The 18,540-nt window shown below is 55.1% G+C and overlaps 1 protein-coding gene across 1 annotated transcript; it reads left to right on the forward strand.

Annotated features, from left to right (window-relative positions):
- The first annotated feature begins 731 nt into the window (after positions 1-731).
- FAM78A (family with sequence similarity 78 member A) lies at positions 732-16,229 on the forward strand. Its single transcript, XM_055338072.1, has 2 exons — positions 732-1,715; positions 13,046-16,229. The coding sequence occupies exons 1-2, from the start codon at positions 1,393-1,395 to the stop codon at positions 13,572-13,574; spliced, it is 852 nt and encodes a 283-aa protein (XP_055194047.1). The 5' UTR covers positions 732-1,392; the 3' UTR covers positions 13,575-16,229.
- Positions 16,230-18,540: the final 2,311 nt, after the last annotated feature.

Here is an 18,540-nt window from a genome sequence, read left to right on the forward strand (position 1 = left end):
GAGTCGGCGGCGCCGCCCGGGTGGGGGCGTGCGCGCCGAAGTTCCCCGCGGCGGCGAGCGCGCCCGACGCGCGGGGGACCCGGGGCGGCTCGGGGCTGGCTGGGGGGGGACAGAGGCGCCCGACGCGGCGGGGCTGGGGCGCTGCGCCCTCCGGGGTCGGGGGATCCCGGCCGGGTCAGACCGGTGTGCGGGGTGACACTGCGCCCCCAGGGGGCCGGAGGGACCCGGCCGGGGAAGCGGAGCCGGCGCCGGTGGCGAGGTGGTGGGGGCTGTGCCAGGGCCGGCAAGTCCCCGCGGCCCACTGCAGGGCCAACCGGTCGCCGCCCCCACTCCCGCCACGCCACCCCTGGGCCGGGAGGGTGTCAGCGGAGATGTCACGGGCGGCGATTATTCGCTGGTGCGCGCGGTCGTGCAGCCGCCACTGACGGGGCGGGCGGGAGCTGGGGGGGCCGCCGCCTCCGGGGAGACCGCCCAGAGCTGTGCCGTCAGCGCCGCAGCCCGCGCCCCGCGCACACGCGTCGCCGCCTCGCGCGCCCCCCGCAGCAAAGTTCGGTTCAACTTTGAGGCGGGCCCTGACGCCCTGTCCCTTCTACCCCCGCCAGGTCCGCGGCGGCCGCGGCGAGCCAGGCGGCGGCCCGAGTGCAGCCCCGGAGCCCCGCGCGGCGGCGGGCGGCGGGCGGCGGGCGGCGGGAGGCGGGCGGCGACAGCAACCCAGCGGCGGGGGGACGCGGTGCGCCCGCGTGGGGGCGTCGGCCCGCGCCCGCGAGTGGGCGCCCACGGGGACCCCGCGGGCGGCGGGAGCCCGGCGCTCGCCTCCTGGAAGCCGCGGGTCGGCGCCGCCCCCGAGGGCCTCCGCGCTCCGACAGAAACTGCTCTTCCATTGATTGGGCCCGGTCGGGCGAGCGGCCGGGGCCGGGGCCGGGGCCGGCGCGTGTGCCCCGAGCGAGCGCGTGCGGAAGGCGGGCGGCCAGGAAGTCGGACTTGTGCAGCGAGCGAGCGGCACCGGCAGGGGGACGAGCCTTCCCCGTTGATGTGTCTGCTGGCGTTCGCCTTCTTCGCCCCAAGACTTCAGGGAGCGTCCCCGGGCTGCGTTCCCCGCGTGTGAGGCACGGAAGGGCTGGATGTCTGAACAACATGATTATCCATTAGCCTCCAGACTTTCCCTTTTTTAAACCCAAAGAATATCGGTGATTTTTGTCCACTGCTAGCAGAAGAAGAGAGAACCTGGGGCTCTTGAAATGCAGCAAAGTCCTTATTTATAAACAGGCCCGAGATAGTGATATGCAAACCCCCTGCACTCAGTGAATTTTCTATCCTATGGATATCGGTCTTGAGATTTGAGATTGGAGAGCAGTCCTGTCTGCGCTGGGTCTGGCAGCCTCCATCCTTTCAATGCCCAGTTTCCTCTGGGACTGCTGGCCTTCCCTGGAGATCAGAGCTGTACTGTGTGCCATGGGCTGTATTCAGAGCATCGGGGGCAAAGCCAGAGTCTTCCGGGAAGGCATCACGGTGATTGATGTGAAAGCCTCTATCGACCCCATCCCCACCAGCATCGATGAGTCCTCCAGCGTGGTGCTGCGCTATCGGACGCCCCACTTCCGTGCCTCGGCCCAGGTGGTCATGCCACCCATCCCTAAGAAAGAGACCTGGATTGTCGGCTGGATTCAGGCGTGCAGCCACATGGAGTTCTACAACCAGTATGGGGAGCAGGGCATGTGAGTATGGCCCAGGTGCAAGTTTTAGGGGGCTGCTCGGGGTGGGGACTTTGGAGGCCTGGGGTGTGGGGGCTACGGGGCTGGAGAGGGGCCGGAGGGAGGCTTTAGGCAGATATGGAAGTGGCCTCTGAGTCCTCCTTGGCCAGGTGATCTCCTCAAGGGTTTGCCTGTTGATTCAGACTGGGGTCACCGGCCCTGGGGGTTCCTGTGTCCTTCCCTGTAAGATGCTGAGAAAGCAGAGGTGCATTCCACCAGGTGTCTCTTTGGCAAACAAGCATGCTGTCCTGGGGCCATTCGAGAGGCTGAGGCTTGGACCCCAGGCTCAGGCCTCCCAGGGAGGCAGCTATGGCGGACACTCGGAATGAGAATGGGGGTTATTCGTACAGTGCTCTGTGCTGGGTTTGATCTGGTCTCTGGAGTGTTTTCATAGGCACATCGGGACCTGGGGGCACGCTTTGCTATTCCTACAGTGTATGCTGTTTCATTTGAGAGGGTGGCTAGTTTTAGAAATCTAGTTTGCTTCACGGAGTAGCGTTTTTCTCTCCCCAAGGCAGGAGGCCCTTCTATGTAGACATCCAGTGTCAGTGTCCAGAAGGCTGAGAGGAGCCTACTGGCCTCTTCTCTCCAGCCTGGTCTCCAGAATGTTCCCAGGACAATGCATGTCACGGTGCAGGACACAGGAGGCCTGAGTCTTCTTTCCTGGCATGTTCTCTGGCCCCAGAGATGGTCATCCCCGGTATAGACAGAAAGGAAAGCAACTTAGCTTTCACAGCCGCCCTAAGATAGGACGGTGAAAATAGCTCTTTTGGAGCACAAGTCTCTGAGAGAGCTAGGCAGGCCCTGAGGGGAGCCCCCCACCTGCGCCTGGGCCTGGCTGTGGACAATCCCCCTGTAGCTGGCCTCTCGGGGTGCATGGCCTGCACACTGCTTCCCAGTTCTTCCAGGTGAGGAGTGGAGCAGGGGATTCCCTGGGAGTTGGACCCTTTCACTGATTTCAGAGCATCTTGGGTGACCCCCGAAATTAGAGGGGGTGAAGAGGGGATGGAGGGTGGCAGGATGCCAGATCTTGTCGGTTCTCCACTTAATGACTCCTGGGGCACCTCTGAGGTTGGGAGGGAAACAAGAAGGAGGTGGTAAAGTATAGAACGAGGGTGTAACCAAGATCACCCCACAGAGGTGCATGGGGGGGGGCATGTCCCTTTGTCAACCTGATGTCTATACCCAAAGCCTTTTAATTCTCAAAAGTGGCTGGGAACCCAGGCGGGGGCTGACTTTCCATTGTAAGAAGGGAAACCTGACTCTTAGTTATTCAGTGTGGACTTTCTGAGGAAGCCTTACTTAAGCTGGAAGCTTTCTTGGACTTTGTAGAGGATCTGGGACAACTGACAACACACAAAGGTTTTTTCTAGGGCTTTCAGGTGAAGCTCGTCTTCTTCCCTAGACGTGGCGGGAAGGCAGAGGGTCTTTCGGAAAGATAACAAGTGAGCAAGTGAGTGAACGGCCAGGAGGAAGGAAGTGGGGAGAGTTGCTTGCGGGGGGGGGGGGGGGGGCAGCGGGGGGTGGAGGTTGAGACAGACACAGTGTGCAGTGGCGAGGAGCAGTGGTGAGGAGCAGGCCGGGCCTGAGGCTGGAGACCTGAGATGACTTTTCCTTTCTGTGCCAGCCCTTGGTTCCTGGTTAGAGGTGCCTGGTGCACACCTAGACTGCAGTCAAGCAGACCTGGGCAGGAGTCCAGGCTCTGCCACTTTCCAGGGTGTGACCTTAGTCACTCTGGCCCTTGGTTTCCTTGTCTGCAAACAGGGCCAGTTACAGCCCTCCCCCTCCCCCCGCCCCCCCTTATTGTGAGAATTAGGGGAGGTGACATTTGACGGGTGGTCGGCACTGCGCCAAGCCCCGGGTTGTCATCTTAAATGTTGTTGTTACCGTGACCATCATTCTTTTAACCCCAGGGGTGAGCCTTCAAGTCTGCAAGGCCTTCAGAACCCCAGCTGAGACTGCAGAACCCAGACAGGTGCAAACCTCTCCTGGTACTGAAGTTTCTTTGGAGCCCGGGTCTCCCTCTTTGACACAGCGCCCACTTTTAAACGTTTAAAAATAGTCCAAGTCATGGATGATTTGAGTTTTCGGAAGTTGAAGGCCGTTGTCTTTGCTCTCCTTTGGCTTCCCTTATGTTTCCTTGCCCCTCCCTGTGGCACCTCTTACAGCATGGCAGTGCATTGGTGGAGGGGCGGCCTGTGTTCCCTAACCCATCCTTCTTGGGCCCGAACTCCCAGCCTGGGCAGGACTAGCCCCTGAGAGAGGGCAGAGACTAAGGCTCCCTGGCAGGGGCCATGTGCACCTATCCCTCCCGGGCTCAGGCCCAGGGGCAGAAGAACCAACCACGCTGGCTCTGGGGCCCTGGCTCCTCACTTTGTGCCATGTGTCAGCTGTCAGGGGGGATAAGGAAAGAGCTCCCCGTGAGAGGACAGCTCTGGGTGATCACCCTGTGGTTGAGACCCTGAGTTGGAAGCGGCTCGACTTAGTACTAATCGGTGGAATCGTATTAAAAAGTGGAATTACCAGAGAATGTGGCTCCTCTGATCTGTGGGCAGAGCTCGGTATCCAACCAGCACTCTCTGGAAACGAGAAGGGTTCCTTTAGAGAAAGCCCGATGTCTGCCCCTTCTTGAGTGTAAATGGAAGCATTTTAGGTGCTTCCCAACCCCAAACTCTGCTTTTTCATATTTATAAGCCCCGAGATATGACAGAAAGAGAGGGGTGGTCAGGTGGGATGGAGCAGAGACCACAGGCGGGCCACAGCTGCCCCCATCCTGCGCACTGCAGACTCTGCCCACCTTATGCCAGGAGCACTCCACCCCTGCTGGGATGGCCAAACTGTCCCCGGACATTGCCTGTGTCCTCCGGAGGGGTACAGAGTCACCCCTGACTGAGAACCACAAGACTAGACCCTCACAATCGGAATAATTAAAATGAAACCCACGCCCTGGGCCTTAGTGGTCCCGGAGAGAGGGCAGCCAGGTGGCAAAGGTGAAGGTGAGGGCTTCTGTCCTTTACAAATGGGCTTGTATTCAAAATATTAATTCCAAATACTTAACCAAAGCCCGTAATACCCCCTGCACGTTATCCCTGCTTAAAATTAATCTCTAATCTAGGAGAACTTTTTAGAATGACATCCTGGGTTTGAACTATTTGAAGCGGAACAATCATGCACACCACCTCAGTAATACCCTGACTCCTACAGACGAGAGCTATAAAATGGCGAGTCTCTCCGTGCCAGCTTCACAGGATTCTATATGGTGTTCGTCCAACCCACATTACTTTAAAAGCCACCTCCCCTCCAAACTGTTGGAGACACCTGCCTCCACAACCCCATCTTCCACGATTCCTCAACCGCCACCTGTCAGCTGGCACAGCCTTCTAAGTGACAAGTCACAATTTCTAGCCTGTGTGGGAGACGCTTCACATTGTCCCTAGCTTGCCCTCCTCTGGAGCCCCCAGGGAGGCTGGCGCATGGCTGAGGCCAAGGCCAGGGCTAGTTGGGGGTGAAGGGGGGGAGAACAGCTCCAGAGAGGGGCACTGTGGGTGGACGGTGCCACCTCCCCACACCCTGGTCTGGCAGGATGTGGATCCTAGTGGACCCCGCACTAATGCTGCGAAATTGGGGCTGGTCTCTTAACCCTCCTGAGCCTCTCTATTCCCATCTAGGAGGTGGGGAGAATGGTCCTTTCCTCCCTGGGTTGTTGCGAGGAATAAATGAGATGATGTGTGGTAAGAGCTCAGCACAGTGCCTGGTGCATTCCGTGCACTCCGTCCATGGGCCTGTCAATGGCAGAGCTACTACTAGTGCATTATTAATCCTGCGGTGTCTGGCGGAGTCAGCAGAAAGATTGCTGTAGTAGAGCTGAGCTCTCTTCTGGGTTGGGTTTCGCAGACCCGCCTATGGTGTGAGAGCCGTGAGTGATGAGACCTGCAAGGAAGGGTCTGTCCAGCCAGAACATGTGGTGACACCTGCCGTCAGGACCCTTTGGGAGGCTGGTGGGAAGGAGCCTCAGGCGGTGGGGTGGATATAGTGGAGCTGGGTGCTGTACACAGCTGCCTTGGCTCCCCTTCCTCTCTTGTCTCCCCAGGACCTCATGGGGTCCTCTTTTTATAACAAGGAAACAACCTCTGAGAGCTGAGGCCACTTGCCCAAGGGGTCTTGCTCTGCTCCAGCAGGGGACCATGTGGCCTCTTCCTGCAGCCGCGGGCCCGCGTAGAACAATCGAGGATGAAGCTTCCTCTCTGGGACCGGAAGGCGGCCTCCCCCAACTGCTGGGCCCTGGCGGAGGCAAGGGCGGTGTGCGGTGTGCGTAGGAGAGGGAAGTCCTTGTTTCCAGGCTTTAGGGTAGGAGGAAGTGGGGGGATGGCCTAGGCAAGAGAGAGCTCCCCATGGACCAGCCCTGGCCAAGTGATAGCCCCAACCCTCACCTTCCGAGTGCTGAAAACAAAAGCTGGCTGCTCCCGGAGATGTGCCAGGGGGGACCTGACAGCCATAGTAATCAGGGAAATAACAAATTAAATCCTGAGATCCTCTGTTGTTTGCTGATCAGATCTGGGTAAAAATGAACCTGATCATTCATGCCCTATGTCAGGGAAGGGGGAAGTGGACAGCCTCATGCGCCGTTTGCAGGGATACAACATAGGCAGCTTCTGGAAGGTGATGAGTTTGGCTGGATCTCAGACAATTTCAAACATACATGCCCTTCAGTGCTGTTCTGCTTGTAGATTTTGTCTTATAGAGACTTGGAGCACCTGGCCCTGTGCCTGACATACAGTAGGCGTTTAAAAAAAAAATTTCCTGACCCAAAAAAAAAAAAATTTGCCTAATGCACAACAGAAGAGCCAGGGCATAAGGATGTAAGTATGAGGTTGAAAACTCCAGCACTGTTTGTAATTGCAGAGAGCCAGGCGCCACTCAAGTGCCCACCTCGGGGTCAGGGACTTACAGTCTGTGTACAGTGCAGAAGATGGGGAGACCACTGTGAAGGATGAGGCAGAGACAGAGCTGCTGCCATGGGGGAACATGATCATAGTGTTGCATTTTCTTTCTTTACAGAAGTTGTAAAATATGTGGGGTAGAAACCCATTTTTGTTAAAAAGAGAACCCCGTGAGTGGGAACATGTACTGTGTGTCTGTGCAGAGAGAGGTCTAGAAGGATGTTTACCAAAGTGTAATGTGGTGAGTAACCTCAACGAGGTGGGGGAAGGCATAGAAGATACGGCTTTTGCTTCTCACTTTATACTCTTCTCTACATTTTTTTTTTTTTTTAAAGAAAAGCACAGCTTTTGGGACACCCAAGTGACTTAGGTGGTTGAGTGTCTGCCTTTGACTCAGGTCATGATCCTGGTGTCCTGGGATCAAGCTCTGCATTCGGCTTCCTGCTCAGTGGGGAGTCTGCTTCTCCTTCTCCCTCTGCTGTCCCTCCACCCAACTCATGCTTGCTCTCTCTCTCGCTCTCTCTCAAATAAATAAATAAAATGTAAAAAAAAAAAAAAAGTAAAGCACAGGTTTTATAATTAAAAACTCAAGTTATACAGGCACGTTGGTCCTTTCCGGGGGGCTGGGGTCTATGGCCTGGACAAAGAGGAAGGCCATGCCCCAGAAGGATTGGAGTTTGGGGAGAACCCTGGGAGCAGGCAGGGAGGGGGGACACCTCCAGACCCTTCTTCAAAGAGCAGGTGCCTGGTGGGAAGGGGCCAGCCCAGTGGGCAGCCACATGGGGCAGAAGTCGGGAAATTGGGTTCCCAGTTGCAAACTTTTACAGAATTTACACTTTTTGCAAATTGTACAAAACTGTGAAATCTGTAAAACTGGTGTGTGTGTGTGTGGGGGGGTGCAGAGATAAGCCCTAAGTGCCCATATGACCCATCTGGGGCCCTGAGGCCAGTATGGGCAGAATAGCCTTGGTGCAGGCAGCCCTCTTGCCCTCAAGCCTCAAATCTTTGTCTGTGAATGAATTTCTCAGAGCATCCAATGGGCACCATTGTGGGATATGAAATAATATTTAAGTGAACTCAGTTAAGCCTAAGTATAATTTGAATTTAAAGCAACATAATTATTCTAATTATATTAGAGAAAAAAATATATCTAGCATACCCAACACATTATTTCAATGTGTTTCTTAGGAAAAAACTAAATGTAGTTTTTAAAAAATGATTGATTTTAAAGAAAAATTTAAGTGACTAATAATACAGGAGATATGTAGACAGGACCAATATGAACAGAGATGTAAAGTTTGGAAACTCTGCTCTGAGGCCTGGTGGGCTGGGCCAGTCTGGCTCTGGGGTTCAGGACTCAAAATGCAGTCAGAGCCCTGGGAGAGGTGGGGAACCCTTGGGGTGCGAGGGGCCATCCATTCCGGGAAGAGCGCCCAGGACCGGCTCACCACCTCTGCCTGGCATGGGCAGGGCTCTTCCTGGAGCCAATGGGAGAGGTATGCTGCTGTCTCCCAATATCACAGAGGTACAGGTCCCACCTGCCCTCCAAGGCACTGCCCTGGGCATCCTTGGGTTCCTTCACCTTCCACCAAGGGGCCTCTGCCTTGGGCCAGTCCTGGCAGGGAGCTGGGCCTGGAGCCACAGAGTAGTACTCCCCAGCCCTCATGGTTGCCCGTCAGCACAGCACAGCTTCCATCCCTCCTCAGTCTCCAGGGAAGGCCTTTTTTTTTTTTTTTTAAAGATTGGAGAGAGAATCCCAAGCAGACTCCCCACTGAGTGTGGAGCCTGAATCCGATCAATCCCAGGACCCTGAGATCATGACCTGAGCTGAAACAAGAGTCTGATGCTTAACTGACTGAGCCACTGAGGCGCCCCGAGGGAAGGCCCTTCTATAACCCCTTCAGACTCACATTCTCGGTCAGTTGGGCCACTCAGAGCTTGTGTGTGTATGCATAAATTCGTGTGTGGATGTGTGTCTGTGTCCGTGTGTGTGTCCATGTGTGTATGTGTGCATATGTGTGTATGCATGTGTTTGTTGAGTGAGGGTCTGTGGGAGCTGCTGGGGAAGAACTCACTGCAGCTGCAGGTTGTGGCCTGGTGGCCTTGTGGTTGTGTCACCTTGAGCTAGGCCTCTACTGTCTGCAAGCCTCTTCTATAAAACGTGCTCTCTGGTCTTGGCCCCAGGGTGGTTGAGGAGAAGCACTGTATGGACGGATGTATATGCCCCAGATGCCTAGCATATCCAACGTGCTTAGGGAATGTGACCACCGTCACCAGGTATCTCTGCAGGGGTGACCCCGTGCTGGTAGTGGCTATTTGAGTGGCAGCTGTTCTAGGTGAGACAGTGCACAAATACAAGCAGCTTGAGGCACTCTAAACTCAGTAAGGAGACCCCCTTATGGGGCCCAGGCCCAGAAGGAGAGACTGGGCAGGCTGCTCACAGTCACTGACTCCAGGCCAGGCACCAGAGCACATCCTGGAAGCCTGGCCCCTGCCCTCTTGAAATCATCAACAAACGATCACATGATTATTTAATCAGTCCTGTGCCTATTCCAGGAAGCAGCAGGACGAGGACTGAGTGGCATCCAATGTGGGGCCACTTGGCCTTGGGGGTAGGGTCAGGGTGGGCTTCCCAGGGGGGCTCCAGGGCTGAGCCATGAGTATCACTGGCTGGCACAGGAGGAGGAGGGGCACTGCTCCTGGCAGAAGGCCCCGTGACAGGAGAGGCATGACCCATTAGAGGAACTGAGAGTACTGGTGGGCCTGGAGCCTGGGGAGGGCATGTCTCTGTGTGTGTTGTATATGCACATGCACACGCAGCACAAGGGGTCCTGGGGTTTGACTGCATCAACTTTAAGGGCCACGAGGAGCTGTGGTAGGTTTAACAGGGTTGGAGGCAGGGATGGTAAAACAGATTGGTGTTTTTATTATTATTTTTTTAAGATTTTATTTATTTATTCAGGAGAAACAGAGAGAGAGAGGCAGAGACACAGGCAGAGGGAGAAGCAGGCTCCATGCAGGGAGCCCGATGTGGGACTTGATCCCGGGTCTCCAGGATCACGTCCTGGGCTGAAGGCAGCGCTAAACCGCTGAGCCACCAGGGATGCCCAGATTGGTGTTTTTAAAAGATCACTCAGGCTTTTGGGGAATGTTGCAGGAGGGCAGGGGTAGAGGCTGGGAGACCTGGGAGGAGGTCCTGGCCAGGGTGAAGGCAAGGAGAAATGGGGCATCCAGAGGTGAGAGGAAGCATCAAGGATGGTGCCAGGTGCCTGGAGGGTGCAGGGACCTCCGGTTTGCTCTGCAAACAGTGATGATGGGTGCTCTGCAAATGTTTGGTGAGTGGATGACGGATGGGGACTGCTGCAGGAACAGGTGTGAGGGAGGCTGATGTGATGTGAGCAGATCCCAGAGCATTCTGAAGTCCAGCTTCAAGCCTGGCCTTGCCTGCTGTCCTTTGGAGTCACACACTTATGAGGACGAAGGCAGCAGTGTGACAGGCGGCCCACGGCAGCAGGTCAGTTTCCTGGATGTGCAGACTGTGTGGTTGTCCTGGGCCCGGACTCCGAAGGGCCCCTAACATGGTTCAGTGCTCTGCTGTTGCCGCATGGAAATTCTTAATTTTTGAACAGATGATACTGAGTTTTTGCTTTGCACTGAATCCCCCAAGTTCTTTAGCTGGTCATGCCCGGAAGACAGCAAAAGCCAGTGAACAGATTAAGGGGGTAGTAGATGCAAGGGAGACCAGTGTGTTCTCCTCACCTGTGCAAAGGTGGACATAAGCCACCCTGGGATCTGGAGAGAAGGCTGATGGGGGCAGATGGGATCAAAGTCTGTGAACTGTGGGCAGAAACAGGTGCATCTGCACTTAACAAAATGCCTCTACCCCTAGTCGATCCACTGGCTGAGCACTTGTGTGTAGGCGTGGTCCTGGGACACTTGCTCACACCTTTCAGTGGCCTCTGTGTAACAAAGCCTACCTAGAGTATCTCTGCTGTGCAAAAAGGAGAAGGTTCAGTGTGTGCAGGGCCGCAGCCCCTGCTCGCCCCTTTGTGCCGTGGAGCAAAGGATGGAGGGTCTGCCTTGAAGTCCGATGTCATTCCTAGAGGACGCAATAACTATATGGAATCCATTCCCTTTCATGCATGTATGTCCAAAAACTGTAACTGAGGCCAAAGAAGCTTCAGGTCAGTCAGGGCTGGCACCCCTGTAAATGTCTCCCTCAGATGGTTTCTGGAAGCTTCCATGTATTGCCATTTATACTGATGCATTTAATCATCACAAAAACCTTGCAAGGTGGGTAGGATTATCAACAGTTAACTTATAAGAAAACAGAGGATCGGAGATTTGTGACTTAGAGCTTGTCGCTGGATCGGGACTAGATCCAGGCTGGTCTGTGTTCCCCAGGATCTGTGCTCTTACCTGAGCTCCCCGACCTTGCCAGGGGTGTGGTGGGGTGGTGAGTGGGACTGGGACTCCTGGGAGCGGAGACAGCCCATGTTGGCCTGTGATGATTTGAGGACAGATGCCTGGGGGCCTGGTTCTGAGTAATACCCATGTGAGACACGGCTTGTCTGCCAGCTCACAAGGACCATCACCTGGCTGTGACCGAGCCAAGGCTTGGGCATTTGGGGCTTGGGGGAGGGAAGCAAACCTGAGGCTGGGAGAGAGCACCTTCTGGTGCTGATTCCCACCCCCTCAAAACAAGCCAGCTCTTGGGCAGTGAAAGGGGGCCATGGAAGAGCAAAACTCCTTTTGTAACTTTACTCTCTGCCTTATTATTATTATAATTATTAATTATTATTATTTGAGGGCTTGAACTCAATGACCTAAGCTGAGGGCAAGAGTCAGAGGCTAATGGACTGGGCCATGCAGATGTCCTACTTTCTGCCTTAAAAAAACACAAACCCTTTTGCAAGTGATTACAGCCACTGTGAGAGGACAGAGGGGGTGCCTTCTGGCCATCTGGGTACAAGTGGGCCAAAGGCATGGACTTCTAAGAAATCCAGGACAGGGGCCCTAATCTCCTTCTCTGGCCCATGGCCCCTACCTGAGAGGGGAGCCAGATCAGCAGGCTCACCCCCGCCACCACCCGCTCATGGCTGCTGTGGCCTGGGGGCCCTTGGTGGCTGGTGGGGACTTCAGACATGGGAGGTCGTCTGAGCTGCTGCCCCAGTTCCCTTGGACTTTGATGAGCTCAGGGCCCCGGGCAGGAGGTGGCCTAGTAGGCAGGTGTTACCCTAATTTGTGACTTTTTCAATGAAATAAACACAAAACAGAAAGGAAATAAGCAGGAAAATGAACAACATCGCATTCCTATTCATCCCTCACAGAGGGGCCCCAGATTTGCTAATTGCTCATATTAAATGACGCATTTGGGTAGAGGGGTGCATCTTTTTATGGTAATGCGATACACCTGACGAAAATGGCCATCTTAACTATTTTTTAGTTTGGTGGCATTAAGTACACGCACATCATCGTGTGTCTGTTTCCAGAAGTTTTCCATCTCCACCTGGAACTCTGCACTGTGAAATGTGGACCCCTTCCTCCCCCGCCCAGCAACCACTGTTCTGCATTTTGTTTCTATGATTTGACCACCCCAAGGAGCTCATATATGTGGAATCATATGGTATTTATCCTTTTGTGTCTGATTTATTTTACTCAGCATGATGTCCTTGGGCTTTAGACGTGTCACAGTACATCACAAATTTCCTTCTTTTCTAGGGCTGAATAATATTCCGTGGTGTGGCTAGACCCTGTTTTGTTTATTCATTCTCCTGTCAATGGACACTTGGGTTTCTTCCACCTTTTGGCCCTCGTGAATAATGCTGCTGTGAACAGGAGTGTGTTTTGTGAAGTAGTATATCCTGGAGAGCACTGCTGGCCTACTGGGTTGTGCAGGATTCTGGGTGGAAAATGTCCTGAGCTTTGGTATTATAGGTGCTCAGGTGGAAGCAGTGCTGGACGAAGCCAAGCTGCCTGGGTCCTGGGCCCCACTACCGGGGAAAAAGCCACCCTCACCCCCGGCTTTGTTGTGTCTGTCTGGCGGGATGGACGTGATTGTTGATGAGTGTCCGAGGGGTGGGCTCCCCAGATGGTGCTGTCCCCTTGGCCACACGGGAGTGAGTGTCCTCGGAGCTATTCGACAGGCTGGCGTCCTCTTCTGTCTAGGAGCTATTATTATAGGACTAGTAGTAATGACCGATATGAGATGATGCAGGAGAACAGGATGTGGCTTTGACGGGGGCTGTGTCTGGGGGAGCCCAGACGTGACAGTGGATGTCTGTTTCTCGTCTGGCCCCCCGGGACGTAGCCTTGTGGGTGGCTGACTGAGTAAACTGGCCTTCCTGTCCTCAGGTCCAGCTGGGAGCTCCCAGACCTCCAGGAGGGCAAGATCGAGGCCATTAGTGACTCGGATGGGGTGAACTACCCCTGGTACGGCAACACCACAGAGACATGCACCATTGTAGGCCCCACCAAGAGAGACTCCAAGTTCATCATCAGCATGAACGACAACTTCTATCCCAGCGTCACATGGGCCGTGCCCGTCAGTGAGAGCAACGTGGCCAAACTGACCAACATCTACCGGGACCAGAGCTTCACCACGTGGCTGGTGGCCACCAACACCTCAACCAATGACATGATCATTTTACAGACGCTGCACTGGCGCATGCAGCTCAGCATCGAGGTGAACCCCAACCGCCCCCTGGGCCAGCGTGCCAGGCTGCGGGAGCCCATCGCCCAGGACCAGCCCAAAATCCTAAGCAAGAACGAGCCGATACCACCCAGCGCCCTGGTCAAGCCCAATGCCAACGATGCTCAGGTCCTCATGTGGCGGCCCAAGTACGGGCAGCCACTGGTGGTGATCCCGCCCAAGCACCGGTAACAGCCAGGGTGCCCTGCTAGGCCATAGACTCAAATAATAACACTGCTCCAACAACACCCACACGGACTCTTCAGTCATTCAGCAAAATACAACCACTCTGCCTTCTCGAGCGGGCGGATCTCACTGTGCAAATGCCCCGGGATGGCCTTCCCCAGCCCTCTTGGCACCTGCTTCCTTTCGGGGAGGGGGAGGCCCGGCCGGGACACCCAACCCCACGTCCCCCCTTCACCTTGAGTCTCCTTTCCTGGCAGTTTCTATCATTCACTTTGCAAAACTCCCTGAAACAACTGCTTTTTCAGTTCTTCTTCTCTCTCTCTCTTTTTTTAAAAACACCTCTTTAAGAGGTTCAGGGGCGGGAGGAGGCGGAGCTGGTCGTGACACTGACCGGCACCTGCTGCTGATTTGTGAGTGGCGGCCCCCCATGGCAGCTCCCCTCGTCCTCTGTCACGCGGCCTTACCTAGACTCGCTTTGCCAAACTTTTGCCTTAAGCTAAATTTAAAGGAAAAAAGCCCAAAACAGACAAAGAAAGCAGGATCTCTTTTCTACCAGATTATTTTCGGCTACAGGTGAAGGAGGGGGCAGGGCCAGGGAGCAGAGAGGCACCTGTGCCCTGCTCCCAGGTGTCCTGGCAGAGGGGCAGGGGGACATATTTAGACCTAAAACCAGCTACTTGTTCTTTTATTTCTGCTGAAACTGAGAGTAACCATCTGCAGAGCCCCTTCTCTCAGGCTCTGGTGGGAAACCTCCACCCCACCATACCTGCAGAGGTACCTGTGCGCTCTGTTGGGGTAGATCTGCTGGGGCTGCTTCTCTGGTCTCTCTTCTGTCAGCCTTAACTTGCCTGGGGTAAATCTGGGAGGAGAGAGAGAGGGTTGAGCCTCAGTGGTTCTCGCCATCTCAGTCCTCAGCACCCAGCCACGGATGCGTCCGTCGGCACATCTAAGGGTTTATAGCTTTTCCTTTTCTGTCCACACTGGCCCCAAATGCCTGGAGGGCCACCTTGAGCCAGATTTAGTCTGAAGGTAAGGAAGGCAGGCAACTTTCCTACTGGCTCCTTCTCAGGGGATGCCCCTCCCAGGTACTCTGGGAGAAGCTGCAGACAGGTTCTGGGCACCAGTGTTGGAGGTGGGGGGAAGCTGCCGAGGGGGGCACCCAGGATAGGCGGTCCTGGATCTGGGGAGAGGCCAGAAAGGCCATCACAGGTGCCCCACTGTGAAGCAGACCAGGGGGTTGTCGGGGGTTACATGGGGACATAGTTGACAGGCATTGGGGCCGCTCCAGAGGCTGGTTGACAGTGTGGCTAGTCCAGAGGGCCACTATCCCTCGGTTCCAGGGCCCTGCAGAGCCCTAGGATGGTCCTGAGCGACACTAAGCTTTCTTAGTAATGTCTGCCTTGATGCCTGCCTGCAGATGGGGGTTACCCCACAGAAGCCCCCTTCCTCAAACCTGCTGAACCCCACAGCTACTTTACCCAGCCCTGCATTTGAATTAATAATACCCAAGTACAGAAAATCATCAGAAAAGAAAAATAATTCATTTCTGCTGCAGATGAGCCACTTGTAGGAGTCCCAGTGACAACGTGGGAGGATGTGGGTCACCTTGATCTGCTCCTTTATCCACGTGGCATTGTAACTTAGTCAAGGGGTGCTTAACGTCCCATCTGTCTCCCAGCCCTGCTCCTGATAGCAGGTCCACAGCTATCTTGGAACAACCAGACCAGAAACACGTCTGTGTCGCCAGTGTGCTGCATGGGGAACCCCTTTGTCAGGCCCAAGATTTTCCCCTGGAAACTGCCTGTTCCCCTGGGTGTGTACGGAGACCCCGTCACCCAGAGAGACCATAGCCTCAAGTGAGGGGGGATGATGGGTCCCAGCTCTACCTCCCAGGGAAGGGCCTGGGAGGGGCTAGGCTGCCGGCATCCTGCTGCTGTGGACAGGACCTGACCTCCTAATGGAGCGGCCCTTCTCTGCACTCAGGTCTTTCTTGCACTAAAAAAAGGAGGAAGGGCCCTGGGTGAGGGGTCGGAGGCTGGAGTTCAGGTTCTGGGTGGGGTCATCACTAAGGGGTTCTTACTGCCCTAGGGGTGGGAGCAGGAGAGGACAGTAATGAGTGGTCCTGAGCTGTTGTGGGCCGAGTCCCTCAAACATGTACCTGCTGAGTGTGAGCAAGCCCTCTTGCCAGGGACCAGTGCTGTGCCCACTAGGAGGGGGCAAAGCTACTCTGGCTGCCTCCCCTGGCCTATTGCATGCCTGGGCCCCAGCTCACCTTGCTCCTTGACTCATCCCGCCCCTCCTGCACCCCTTTCTCTCTGACCCTCCTGGCCCTTCTGGAGACAGGGCTGGAAAGGCCCTGGAGAGGCCGCAGGTCTGGCCCAGGACACTGGGCTTAGCCTGGGTCTGGTCCCTGGGCCTCCTCCCTATCAGGAGCACAGACACTGGGCTTCTCACCTGGGTCCCCAATCCCCCTGGTGTCCCTCTCCCCTGGTGTGGACACACTCCTCCAGCAATAAGGACTATCCGTGGTCATGGAGAGTACTGTGAAAACAAACCAATGCACTTACCAGGAGGCACAAGACTCTTGAAGAATATGTAAAATTAAATTTTTTTTAAAAAAGAAACAACAAATCTTCACAAAGAGAAATAAAATGTAATTTTAAAGTAGGCCTGGCTAGGATCTGGATGTTTATAAAGTGGTGGTTCATTTCGGGGTTGATGGCCATGGGAGTGAGGGTGTTTGGAGGCAGGTCACTTTGTTCATGCATCCTCTGCTGCCCGTAGCCCTGGGACCTCAAGTTCCGCCCAGAGTGCCCCTGGCTGGTGCCCCGTGTGGAGGAAGGACAGCAGGCTTGAGGTGGAGGCAGGACATGGGGGCAGCTCGGCTTTTTGTCAAACCGTAGAAACCCATGTGACGAGGGGGAGTTAGTGTTCAGATGGGACTTGCAAACCCGTCCTCACACGGAAAAACGGCTGCCAGGACAGTGTCAGTCTAGAACGTGGCTCTGTGCCCTGCCCACAGCCAGCAGCTGATGAAAGGTGGTGGCATGGAGTCAGGGCCCTCATAGTAAACACTTTTCTTCTAATGAGAACTTTCTTGTGAAAGGTTGGGAGAGGATGAGCCCAGAGGTCCTAGAGTGGGTGTGGGCTCTGAGGTGGACCATGGATTCAAGGCAATTTGTATGGGATTGGGGAAGACACTGAGCCCCTTTGAGCCCCATTTACCTTGTATGGGAAGCAGGGATTCTCTGAGTAGCTGCCTCCAAGCTGATGTGGTAAACATATGTGGTGAACATTCTACTTGGTCTCCAGGTGTTCTTAAGGTCCCCATTTCACAGATGGCGGAGCTGAGAGACAGCAGGAGCTGCCCAGGGCCACGCATCTGGCAAGAGGCAGAGTCAGAGTTTGAACCCTGGATGCAGAGCCCAAACCCTTATCGCTGCATACCCTCAATCATGGCATGTTGCTACAGAGCATACATTTGGTGCTCAATAATTATCATGACTATTAAGAAGGCCCTGTGCCTTTGACTCCATCCATCCTGGGCTCCTGAGGAAGGAAATGCCTTTCTCCCCTGCTCCCCCAGGAAGGTTTTGTGCAGCAATCAGTTCCCTGATGCCCACAGTGAGTCCAGCTCATTCCATTTGAGGAGGGGCTAGCCGGTTGGCTGCAGACCACAGGCTCATCCTCCAGGGTTGCCGGTGGCCCCTCAGCATTGCTACAGAGGACAAGGGGCCCCCTTTCACTCTGGGCATTAGGGATTTGGTTTCTTCTCTGGGTTTCCCACATTGCAACAACCCAACAGCATTCTGCATCCTGTCTCCTGGATCTGAGACACCAAAGCAGGAAATTGCATAACAGGCTCTGCTGGCCGCCCTCCACCCAGATGGCTTATGGGTGGTACAGTTCACTGCCGTGGTTTGGCTTTCGGTTGTGGAGCTGGCTCCTGAGCTCTGCCTGTTAAGAGATCATGGGGTATGTGTGTGTGTGCGTGTACGTGTGCATGCATGAGCAGACAACAGAGGTGTGGGCATAGCCAGCGGCGGGAGAAAGCCGAGCTGGATCACATCAGGATGAAGCCAGAGTTGCTCAGCCATTTGAACCTTTGGGCCAACATGCAGCTGAGGATGGACGCTCAGATGGGAGCCCTGCATGGGGCTAACGTTCCAGAGGGGAATGTGCCAGAAGGGTGGCCATGAGTAAAGTGGATTCCAAGTGGCATTTGGTCACACAGTGGAAGCCCTCCCACCTCTCAAGCTGATAGCAAGTTAAATTTAGACGTCCCAGACTGGGATGAGACACAGACACCAGACTCAAGCCAGCTGTCTCAAGCTTCCCTCCAGGAGCAGGGCCTGGGAGAGCTGGCTGTCTGGGCTGGGCCAGGCCTGCCTTCCCTGTGATGTCTGAGAGAAGCAGGCATGCTGTGACCCCACTCACAGCCTGCCTGTCACCTCTGGTTCCTTCTGGGTGGAGTCCAAACTCTGGACTTGGGCTCATTGTTGGTTAGATCTTGAGGCCACAGAGGAATCCCCACTTGCTGGGCCAAGAAAGAAATGGCTTAGTGGGAGCTGGAGAGGGGTGACAACTAGAGAGGCTCTCAGGCCCCTGCACATTTCTACTGGCCCACGTGTACCTTCTCACCTCTGGATTGATTTCTCTCTTGGCCATCATCTGTCCTGCCTGGCTGGCCCCACAGACATTGTTTCTCACCTGGTTGGGGTCTGGGCATCCTATTATGGCAAATATTGGAGGTAGTAACAAGTTGCTGTGCACACATGCCATCCAAACCTACCCACCCAAATCCTTAGCACACAACTTAGTCCCACAGGGATGCACATCCAGAGTGAGCGCTCTGGCGCTGGAGGGCCCTTCCTGTCACTGCTGAGCATGTAAGACTCTAAAAGGGGAATTTTCATAGATGAGGAAACTGGCGCTCAGAAGGGGCTGAGGGACTAGCTAGAGGTCACTCAGC

This window comes from Nyctereutes procyonoides, unplaced genomic scaffold, assembly GCF_905146905.1.
Source record: "Nyctereutes procyonoides isolate TBG_1078 unplaced genomic scaffold, NYPRO_anot_genome, whole genome shotgun sequence".
NCBI lineage: Eukaryota > Metazoa > Chordata > Mammalia > Carnivora > Canidae > Nyctereutes > Nyctereutes procyonoides.